Genomic DNA, 12,084 nt, shown 5'->3' with positions numbered 1-12,084 from the left:
GGAAACTCCTCAGGAGGTGAGATTCCATCTGCTATGGGACGAATACTCACGCTAATTATTTAGTCTCTTACCAGCAGAATTCCATTCTAAACTCGTGCCTAATTTTTAAAGACTAAATAGTGAAATGATACTAAGATTTAAACATCAAATTTCTTCACTTTGCAGAAGGGCCCGCAGGAACCCCAGGTTATGCTCTGCTAATCCTCCAGATGGCTATCTATACACGGCAGTGGCGTTTTCCTCCCTTTGCAGAGCTGCCTTTTACGCTACTACAAAACGCATTCACGTGCCTGCTATAAATCCTGTTGTCCCGAATTTCATTATGTTCACATTTTGGGAATAAAAAAATCACACGTGGAACGTTGACCGTAAGTATTAGCCTAAGCACACCATATTTGAGAAGAAAAGGGGACAGACGCATTATAAGAATAAAATCTCAAAATATCATAAGAATAAAATCTCAAGCTCCTTCAGATGCCGTCAGAAGTATAAAGGCCTGGTAAAGTGATAACAGGGCTTTGGCAGTGTCAAATGGGCCTGTTAGGTTTCTCTCATGTTGAAAACCCCATCAGTAACACCAGCACAAAGTATTTGCCATTAAACGGCAAATTGTTTCTTTAAACCACACTCTTATTAGAAGAGACTTGTTCCGTAATAATGAAGTAAGGTAAACAAATGCCACTTTGAAATGACACAACGCTACACAATTAAACATTATATAAATATAGAACAGTGCTAGGATAGGAGTACGGTATTCATTTATTACAGCATCACCCCCGAAAGTGCAGAATATTCATGCAGAACAGATGAATTTTGCTCCTTCGAACACGGAAATGGTAACTATCCAGCTGCATTAAAAAAAAGAGAGGAAAGGTTCTTGTAGAAGCATCAAAGACAACATTACAGCACTTTCTAAATATTAGTTGTGTGATAAAAGGGGACTTGGGTACATATGTTAGGTATTTCTGCCTCCTCTTGCTTTTTCTCGTTATCTACAGTTTTAATGAATGATTTGGTAAAATGAATAAGGTTTAGTCGCTTAGCTGGGAGCCTGAGAAGGGAAAGCAGCACAGATTGTGTGAGGTCAGCTGAAGCTGTATTTCTTAGGACAGAAGCCGGAGAGTATTTTGTAATAGGGACATTACAGCCATATTCTTTAACAAGAATAAGACTTTGCTGTGCCTGTGATAAAATGCCAATAAAATCTGGCAGTAACCAGCAGTTTGTGTATAACATTGGGTTATATCTCAATGTTCCAAGCTGATCCCAGCTTTGCATTCCATGGCCGTCCCTCCTGGGTCTTTAACCATCAAAAGCATAAACTCGGTCTTTCAATCCAGGCATCCTCAACATGGCATTGTGAGGATACCTCACCTGGTGGCTCATTACCGAGTTTTAGACATCAGCTTTGAGGTCAGTCTTCCTAAAATGAGTCCTTTCATCTCAAATCGGTGTGGAGGACCTGGCTTCCAGCGCACGAGGATCCCTTTTCCACAACTGATTACGACAGAACATGCTTTTCCATTAAAATGTACCGCAGTTTTCTGAATAGTCAGATAAACTGATGGTGCAAGTGCACTTCCCATCTCTCATAATGGTGTGAAAATTCCCCTTTTCCACCGCTTAATCCTTTACACAGTACGTGACTGTTGGAAGTGGAACTGAGAATATGAAGACACTAGCTATGCATTCTTCTAGCAAACACCACTGCGTACTGTAGACTTTTTTTGAACGTGGTAATCAAGTAGAGGTTTAGGGCAGTAAAATGCTGCCAGACTAACACCACTGGGCCCCAGCGCAGGGCCTGGGGATGTCCAGACCAAACCCGAGCTCAGGCTAAACCTGCTGTGGATGTCACAGCTCCTGGGCACGAGTTGCCCCTTCAGGAACCGGCTGTGACGGTGACAGCTGCCCCTGCCGAGGCAGGCACAATTCTTGCAGAACACCCTGGATTTGTAAATTAGTTCACATCCGTCAGCCATGCTCATAATAACAGATTTCACTTTTTTTGGTTTTTTTAAATCATCCAGGTTAATTTGACTAGGATTTGCTTATTCTGAAATAATTGGAAGTAGAGATCCTACTTAATATACTGAAAAATATACTTTCCTCTTAGCTTTATCCAGAGCAGAACGATAGCACTAAGCATCAGAAAATAATACATTGCGTTTTGGCAACACATAAACAGATTCAGAATTCAAAGCTTAGATACATCTCTGAACTGTCAGTGTAAGTGAAATGCACTGAAATCCCCCTTGGTTTTTGTTCACAATTGCAACCAAACCCATAAATCCAACCTTAAAGGAATGCAACTTGAGCCAGAAACCCGTGCCTTGTCTGCACTTGAAAGGGTTGGCTGGTGTAGCTACACCTTAGAGCTGGATTGGCAAGCTCGGGTTTCTTTTCTGGTGTAACTTGGATCACTTTCCGCGTGGAACACGCTAAACTGGCTCAAGGACTCTGCCAATATAACGGCATCTACTCCAGGGCCTTTGCCAGTCCGGCTGTGGCTGCATGGGAGTGATTTTCCATCATTCTGACAGCTATTTTGGCAAAACTTCTACAGTTAGACTGAGTCCAAGTTAAAGCTGGCATTGTTTTACATTGCGAATAAAGCAGAAGAGAGGCATTGCCAGTTTATGGCCCTGGTTTTACATTATTTTCAATTGTTTGTTCTAAAGGAATGTGCGGGGCAGGATCCATGTGGTCCCTTGGATGTTTGCCTCCCACACTTGCGCTACATTAAAATCGCTTGGTGTTTCAGCGAGTGAGCTTTGGCAACGAGGGAACTTGCACTACTAAAAAAAGATAGTGTCCATATTATTTACCCCAGAAATAGCTGTTCTGATGCTTTAAAGCGAATTTCCAAAGTGAAGTGAACTGCAAAAGGAAGCATCTGGGCCAAAGGACATGTGGATAAATGCGTCATTCTTATTCACTTTGTCCTTGATTCAACAAAGAATTTAAGCACTAAGGATTAATTTTAGACACACACATAAGCCCATTTCAAGTTTAGCAGTCATGTCAGAAATGATAATGCTCCTTTTTGAACTTTAATTAAGCACATATTTGAAATTAATCATACGTTTAAGGGCTGTGCGGAATCGGGATTTCTGTCAGAAGTGGGAGTTTACATCGAGTGAGGCTATTTATTGTGGTACGCTCTGCATTTGCTTTTCTGAACTGGATGTTAAGTCTGTATTTTAAAGGTGTCCCCAGGGGCATGTTTTTCCACATAAGTACATTTACATATTTGGCTCTTTTTTTTCCCCTAATCTCTGATTTGCTAAGCGTGGTCGTTTGGTTCCAGCAATCCACGCCGAGGAGTTTTCATTGATTTTGTAACTCGGGGGTTGCAGACCCGAGGTCACCCCTGGCCCGCAGAAGCACCGGGGCTGCTCGGGCATGTCGGAAATTGGGTGCGTAATCACCAGTGGGTGGGGGAAGCCTGATTTGATCAAGGCTTCTTCCTTCCTCGTCGTAAAACACAGAACGTGCCTGCTCGCAGAAAACGCAGACCTCTTTTTCCGCGTTTTGAAAATGCGAAGCAGGCTTTTGGTGGCTCCGTACAGCCCCCACGCGCGCCCCAACTAAAAGCTCTTCGGCAGACCCAGGTGAGTGTTCCGGGCGCTTTGGGTCCCAGTCACAGCTCAGTGAAGCAGCTGGAGCGGCTTTTACCCCGACACGCACCAAGGTGAGTGGCTGCTCCGAGTCTGTAATTTCTTGTATGTGTTTTTTGTATTTTTTGTGGGTTTTTTAAAAATACATAAAAATAAAAAGTAGCTCAATTTAAAGAACTCACAATTATTTTTAGCCGTGAAAGTGAAACTGCTTATATGAAGTATAGATAGTTTTCAAGGCAGAAGACTTGCATATCGTAACGTTCACTTCTGCATTCATCTGTTTACAAGCGTGTTGTGTTTCTCTGTTAAATCATGTTTTAAAGTGGTATTTTTATATATATACATATTGCATGTATATAAAGTTATACATATATATATAAAGATATATATCTTGAATATAAATACAATTTTACTTATAAGTTTATAGCAACTCCCAACCAAGAAAAAAGTTGTCATTTAGATTTGTTTGGCCATTTTCAGATTCCTCATTTAATCTACTGTATTTGAGATCATCTTTACATTAAAAACAAATATTTGCAAGTTTATGCTTTTGGGATAAACCGCCATGATTCTCAAAGGACTGAGCAGTCAGACCATCGGTGGCGGCTCTTCATGTTCAAAAAGCAGATCTTAAGGAGGATCAGAAGAACAGTGAGAACTTTCACCTCCTGGTGCAAAGTCCAAAAATAGGGGTTTCCATGATGCTCGTAGTAAGGAGGGTGTCAACATGTGTGTACTTGCTTACCCGAGCCAGGCAAAGGGAGGGTTTCTGTTAGAGAAAAGTGGTTTGCACTTCCATTGTTCCCCGTGGGGAAAGTAATTGCTTTTCTTTTTATAGCCTTGCAGTTTGCCAGAAATCAATAGGTCTGCGGAAGGAGTTTCCTCACCCCCGTATCCAGCATTGCATAACTGTGGTAGACAAGTGGAGGCAAAACTGTATGTGGTAACGTCCCAGTCCTAAACCCCCTCATGGCTTAATAACCACTGCTTGGGTATTATTGTTGCATTTGTAGCAGGGAAACTTTTTTGGCAAATTGGGTCTATGGAGTAGGAGTATATTGTGTTAAGCATTTTATCAGTATATGGTAAAATAGTCCTAGCAGAACAGGCATACAGAGCTACTACAAACACAGTATGTAGTTCAAAAGGACAAGTAAAGGGAGAATGCTTCTGTATAATAATTAGAAAATTCAGTTCTCCTTCCACCTAGCTATTGTCAGATTCAGTTGTTTTGTTCTCAAAGTGCAGAGACAAATCTCTGGAGAGAACTTGAAACTATGGAATAAGACACAAGTATTATACTATTTCAGATATCGTCCTGCAGGTTGTGATTTAAAACAGATGGCAAGTTTTGGAGTGTTGAGAACAGAAAATTTTAGCAGTGTGGGAGAGCTAGGCTGCTAGTTATTGTAATTATCACTAAGATTTTAGTTCATCTGAACTCATACTTGCAAGTTCGAGGGCAAAACGCATGGAGGAAAAAATGCCCCCACTGAAGCTTATGACAAAATTCTCATAGATAAGAATGGAGTTCCCCACCTAATCTTATTTGACATAACGTCTTGTGGTTTTCAGGTTTGATTTTAATCTGCCAAAAAGATATCCAAACACTTTCAGTGGTAATGGTAAAAGGAATGGTCCTTCACTGGTAGCTATGTAGCTATTCCTATTTATTACTTTAGCTTTTATGAAACTACGGTTACCCTCATACAAATTTACAGAGTTAGTAAACCAATAAAAAATATTACCAGACCAGATGCTCTAAAGCCGTGCTACTAGGAAATGCCATATTCTTTGTAACGTTTCAGTGAGAGCTCGGAATGGACCAAGACTCACACTGCACAGCAGAAAGGGAACTGTTGGAAGCTGCAAGCAGAATTTCTACATTTTCAACCACAAGTCCATCTGATGAAGAACAAAATCAACCCAACACTGAAATTTCTTGCCAAGTGAGAAAAGAAAACCCAGAAAAAGATGACCTGCAAGGTTAATGCTACCCTTTCATTTTATTATACGTGTTGCTATTTATGCCATTAATCTTTTATATCAAAAACTTTGCTTTATTTGTTGCAGAAGTAGTCCAGATTTACACTGCTACGCTCCACTGAAAATAAGCATTGATTAAACCTGTAGTAATAATGTAGCAATAGTGAAACTGATGCACATCCCATTGGGTATATACACACACATACAGAGTTTTCCTTTCAAATCCCTTGTGCTTAAAATGTATTCCAGATTTAATTGACACACAGGGACCAGCAGTGATCACCACGCAGGCTGTCTCGGGCGTTCACTTTCTGCACATCACAAAATCTGAACTTCTCGGCAGCCTCAGCAAGAACAGCGAGACTGAAGCCCATCTCCAGCAATATCCTCTCACACACCTTACCAAGAGGCAGCACCAAACTTTTACTATGCCTCAGATTGCTGTCATCTGTTATTAAATCAAATGTTATATCTAACCCGAAATACATGTAATCTCATCAAGATTTTCAGCATGCAAAGATGTCATGAACACCACCTCTCTAAGGAAATATATGCTGTGGAGAGACGGAGCCAAACCCCAAAGGCCTTGATAATTGAAACTGTATGGCCAAATGATTAAGAAAGCATAAAAGCGGGGCCACTGGGGCAGTACTGTGGTGCCTTTACAATTCTGTTCCTGCATCAAGCTGTTATCTTCCTATTCATTTGTGGTCATCCACCTCCATTGGCCTAATGTTAGATACATTGCGGACAGACTGCACTGACAGAGCCGTTATTGATTGGAAATTGGGACTGGTGTGCCCACTGAAATACAAATATTCCATTTTTTTAATCCAGTTTGCCAGCCTATATGCCTCCTGGTGAAAACTGTTGTCAGTAGATTTCGAAGACAGAAATCAGCCTTTTGAAAGGCTACATCAAATTCCCCTGTAAGCAAACTCTTCAACCAGCTGTCCTACATTTTTATACACACATATATATATATGTTTGTGTGTGTGTGTGTAATTATGGGAGGGAGAGGCAGGTATATAAGATATTTGTAGATGAACTGTTGCATCAGTTCAGCTCCAAAAGAAAAAGAGGTGTGAGAATTCCTCCTTCGGCTGAGCTGGTTATCCAATTTTCTCCTTTAAGGTTAGGATATCCATGTTTTCTCAGCTTTCACCTGTTACCACACAAACTCAATATTTGAATATATGTTTGAATTTGCAGCTGCATTGTACTGTGTCCTTCTTTTAGCAATAAAGCAGCCTGGAGAAACATCTCATTCAGAAGATGGAGTTGGTGTTTCTTAGGGTTACTTTTGGGGTGGTGAAGCATCCCTCCTGCTCAGGCTGTGCCTGAGGTTACAACCCAGACGTACAATATTTCTTGTCAGTGTTGTTTCTGTAACTTTGTATTCTGCAGCCAGTTTGGTGTCTTTCAAATGTTCAGACCACAATAGCTTTCCTCAGAGAATCTGGACCTGTCTTAATTAGCAGTGAAATCACTTATTTTGTTAGTCTTTGGGTCTTCCTGTTACGGCATCAGAAATTCTAGGCTTTCCTTTCACAGTAAATGCATAAGAGTTTTCTTTCCAAATGCAAAGGTTATAATCTGAAATACTAAATATACTGTTTCTAGATTCCAATGCATCCCGAAGTCCCAACTCTTCGATGACCACGAAGGAGCTTCAGGAATATTGGAGGAATGAAAAACGCCAGTGCAGACAAGTCAAACTCCTTTTTGAAATCCCATCAACCAGAATTGTAGAGCATCACTTATCTAAATATGTGGTAAGCCAAGAAATGAATATGTAAGAAGATCATTAATTTTTCTTCACTCTACAGGGGTCTGCCGAGCACACAGCATGCCTCAGTACATGAAAGCCTTACCGAGGGCCAAGGTTTGGAAGCTGTGATCATTCCGAGTAGAACCTGTTCTCACTGATTGTGTGGGCATAGCTGGTGAAATCTGCCCCTAAAAAAATGCCTCTGACAATCAGTTCACAAAATCTGCAGCAATGGAAAAGTGGTATCAACTACATTAGTAGCTCAAGCGTCCTTGACACCCAGAGGCTTGTCAACACAAAGGAAATCCACACAAGTATAAAAACATCAATATGGTTACGGTTCCAGTGAGCCAGCCCGCTGCAGCAGCTGCGTTGCATTGTGTAACCTCCACATCAGAGACGAGTGTTAGCACAAGTGTGACATTCTTTGATGTTGACAAAGTCTCAGACATCCCCCAGCTACATCGCATGGGATCGCTCCCCTTTGCTACCCAGAGCTCCATTAGATGGCATATTCCTGTCATATTTTTAAGGTGAAACATGAGTATGAGGGACAAGAACAGAACGGGTCTGATTTTCGCGTCTTTACTCACAGCACTGACACTCGGTTTTTATTTCTGATTCTCCTGGCCTTCAGGAGGACTGATCTACAGCACGTCTCTCTCAGTACTGGGAAATTCAGATAGGGATGTTTTCCTTGTTTGCAACCACCTCTGAGATCTGTAGATGAAAAATGCTAAGAATCATACGAGCATTGCTGATACTGGGTGACACAACTTGGCAGAATTTGAAGCAGATAAATGCTCTGGACACTGTCTGAAGAGCTTGTTGTACACTATACACACCTACTTAGCTGCTGCCATTCTTGCTCAATAGTATCCAGCTTGTTGTATAGTTAAAAATTACTTTAGTATAACTGTATGAGAACAAGACTATCATTTAGTGTACATGCAAGTAGTTAAACTTAGTCATAAATTACATGCCCAGGCAAAGAGATTTACATTATAACAAAATTAAGTCTAATTAAATGGCATTTCTTCCCTTTTTCATGCACACACCACAAATTAAAAAAGAAAACCTGAGCGCTTGTAAATTATTCACTTAGCTGCCCTTGATAAAATGATAGCTTAAAAAATTGCTCTTATGATTGTTTTTGATGAGGCACATATACACTTTTCAGCAGGGAGCAGGACAAAGTATAGGAAAATGTCACAAGCTTACAAATGAAAAGAGATCAGAGAAGTCAGCCCAAATTTAGAAACCTTTCGAGGAGCGCCTGTAAAGATCATTTATGAAGATTAAAAGAGAGAATTGCTCTTTAAGGAAAAACAAGGGAGAGAATCAGACAGACACTAGTGCTACTAGTGGTTTGCACCCTCCAACAGCAGTGAAGAAAGCAACTGGCATGAGTAAAACCGCTCCAGTTCCTGCACAATTCAATGGGAACGGGGTGCAGTCGAATGTGAAATGTGGTCATTGTCGAAAGCCAGCAAGGTCAACAGCCCGTGTCCTCAGCTGGTGTCCGGTGACACAACTGAGCTGGCCCCAGTGGAGCTCCACTGGTCTACGCCCATTAGGGATTTGGCCCTTCCTCAACATCACTGTGCTTGGATCGGGACCAGAGGAGAATCTATTTGTACAACACATAACACACTATTTTATTTTGCAGCTATTTGTCTAATGTCACATTTCTAGTGGTCATTTTGTGGCTGGTGAAGAGCTGAGGAAGACAAACCCCGAGTGCTGTTCACGTGGGACAGCGCTGCTGTTAGCTGTTAGTGAAGGATTTTGGATAGCAAACAGATTTTTGTATAAATGTCACTTTTTTGGATGATTTATATGCCAAGTAAGTTTCAATAACAGGACAACGATTTAGAGGGGGAAAAGACTTTGGAGTCGCTCCATCTTATTTTTGCGCACACCAATTATGACTGCCAAATATTCCCTCTTCTTTCACAGCATCAATAACACCCCCAAATTCCTGGAAAGGTCTGATACAGACAACATTTCTGAGTATCACGACCAATGTAAAATAGATTACATGCAATATTAAGTCTGGGAAATCTATTCAGTTCACTGAAGATGATTGAATGCCCTAGCCGTGGCTGTTACAAACGAAGCACAGCTACAGATATGCTTTGTAAGTGATTTTACGTGCTTCGGTCTGCTGCTAGTTCACCATTCCCAGCACCTTGCAGGACGGGATCTGTTAGTGCCTTGTTTATCTGCAACTTATCTATGTGCTAAGTCTGGTGACAAAAGTACAAAACAACAGGAGGTGGGAATTATTAATTTGATGGCTGCACCACCATAGGTGCAACTGATTTAGGAGCACTGCTATAAACCATAGGAATATACAAGATGAAAGACATAAAATTGGTGCAGGGAGGTTTTGACTGGTGGAATATACAAGCACGAAGTCTTTTTTTCAGAGCAATAACAGACAAAATCTGACTGCACTGGGGCTAGAATGGTCCGTCTCATGCTTATTTTTTTCTTTTATTGTGTTCAGATGTATAAAATCATCATCTTGCAAACAGGGAGTTTTGACAGCAACAAGTCTGTAGTTGAACGGCGCTATTCTGATTTTGAGAAACTGCACAGGAATCTGTTGGAGGAGTTTAGCGAAGAAATGGAAGACGTGACCTTTCCCAAAAAAACCCTAACAGGGAACTTCACAGAAGAAATAATCAATGAGAGAAAGTTAGCCTTCAAGGACTACCTGAGACTCCTCTATTCTATGAAGTATATCCGAAGATCAAAACAATTTATTGACTTTTTAACAAGGCCGGAGCTTCGGGAAGCATACGGTTGCCTGCGGGGTGGCCAGTACACCAAAGCTTTGGAGATCCTCTCCGAAGTCGTTGGGCTGCAGAAAAGGCTGACGAGAGGCAACCCTGTGTCCATCGTCCCGACCCTCTGTGCCATCGTGGTGTGTCACAAGGACCTGGAGAACCCCACAAGTGCCTTTGAATACGGAGAAAAAGCTCTGGCCCGCCTTCACGTGCACACCAGCCACAGGTATTACATTCCACTGCTAGAAACAATGATCGCTTTGGCGTATGAGCTTGGCAAGGATTTTCTGTCTTTGCAAGAAAAACTGGAAGAATGGAAGGCAAAAAAAGACCCCGTACGGGTTTTTACGCTGAAAGAACTTGCAGTTCGGGAGTATGTACAGTGAACACAAGGAAGAACTTCATTAAAGAACAAAGGTGTCAGCTCCTTCTCCTGAACACAAACTCTTGAAAGAGTAAGAACTGGAGTTTACCTGTTTGCCTAAAATAACTTTATGTTAATAGAAAAAATTTAAACCAAATATCTGTCGTGTTTAAAAGGGACATTAACGTTTATGCTGGAAAACATTATATTTACTCTACAGATATGAGGAGCGCCTAAGCTTCTTAAGGTTTTTGGAAAGAAATATGTAACAGAAAATCATTTATGATTTGCTTGTTTTGAATGTAGCCTATTTTGTGTGAAAAGTCAGGATGGGAAAATACCATGAATAAAAGCACTGAAGAATGTGCAGACTCAGAGGCATCGCTTGCTCATGTGGAAACTACTTCCTTTCAAGAAGAGAAATACCTTCTCAGTCGATGCAATCTAAAGGATGCATCTTCAGACACGGAATGTAGTTGTTCCCTCCTGGTCAGACAGCACTTGCCACTTCTGGGGACGGTGGGATTGGTCCTGTTCCCACTGAAGGCAACTGCCGGGGATGGGAGGACGCGGGGGGAAGGTTTACAGTCATTTTTGGTAGTAGGAAAACATGCAAGTGACAATCATTCCATCAGAGATGAGGGAATATGCTTCATTTCCCTTTTGTAGCTGCTAGAGTTTTATGACTTGCGTTAAAGGCACATTCTTGTTTGGGGTGATCTTTAAGTACAGCTCTGACCAGGGTAGAAAATTCGTACCACGTGCGCTATATACAGAATGGAAGGAACCACAGAAGGGTGCTGTTGAGGAGAACATCTGGCTAATCTAATGCTAGCATTTAATTCTGATTATCAAGCCATGAGACACATGGTTAACAGACAGCCCGTGTTCAGCGTGTGCTTCCCTGTTGCCTGTCAGAGATTTATATAAATCGGGCGTTGCCGCAGTTTTACAGCCCGGTACACTGCAAATATCAGCTTGGTGACACTGTAATATTACAGCTAATTCTTTCAGGGATCCAACCCACCTATACAAATATTGAGCTTGTCTTGGCCCTAACACTCCCGTGAAAGCTTCCTAAGAGCTGAAAAGTCTCTATTTACCTGCTTCTGTAATTTCCCTCAACTCTATTATCTCTCCTATAAACTTATTTTAATAATCTAGTAAATTAATCCTCATAAATATTGTAATTAACATGTCATGCTAGCATGGGTCATTATCCTCTGCTGAACATAGTCCACTGAGTCCTTTCAGGCCTGTACTCGAGGTACAGACACTACATGCACCACAATGACACTGTCTATAAATGAGGAATAACTGTATTAACTTACCACCCAGACACATAAAAGAATCAGCTACTTGAAAGTGCACTGAACCTGAAAAACATTGCTATGCATTGTTACAGGAAAGATGGCCTGGAAAAAATGGAGAACAATAGGAGCATCTAGGGTGGAAATTTAATATTTTAAGTAGCTATTAACAGCTAGGCATTAAACTCAAAATATGTGGATTATTTGTTACTTGACAATTATTATTTTTTTTTTC

At 41.1% G+C, this 12,084-nt stretch overlaps 1 protein-coding gene across 1 annotated transcript; it reads left to right on the top strand.

Annotated features, from left to right (window-relative positions):
• Positions 1-3,573: 3,573 nt before the first annotated feature.
• On the top strand, positions 3,574-10,808 carry SNX20 (sorting nexin 20). The gene is made up of 5 exons (XM_065641138.1): positions 3,574-3,694; positions 4,462-4,559; positions 5,432-5,609; positions 7,233-7,384; positions 9,893-10,808. Exons 3-5 carry the CDS (start codon positions 5,444-5,446, stop codon positions 10,559-10,561), a joined length of 987 nt encoding a protein of 328 aa, XP_065497210.1. The 5' UTR covers positions 3,574-3,694; positions 4,462-4,559; positions 5,432-5,443; the 3' UTR covers positions 10,562-10,808.
• The last annotated feature ends 1,276 nt before the right edge of the window (positions 10,809-12,084 follow it).

The sequence above is a fragment of the Caloenas nicobarica genome, chromosome 9, assembly GCF_036013445.1.
Source record: "Caloenas nicobarica isolate bCalNic1 chromosome 9, bCalNic1.hap1, whole genome shotgun sequence".
Lineage (NCBI taxonomy): Eukaryota > Metazoa > Chordata > Aves > Columbiformes > Columbidae > Caloenas > Caloenas nicobarica.
The sequence above is the reverse complement of the archived record's forward strand: the minus strand, read 5'-3'. Positions and strand labels throughout refer to the sequence as shown.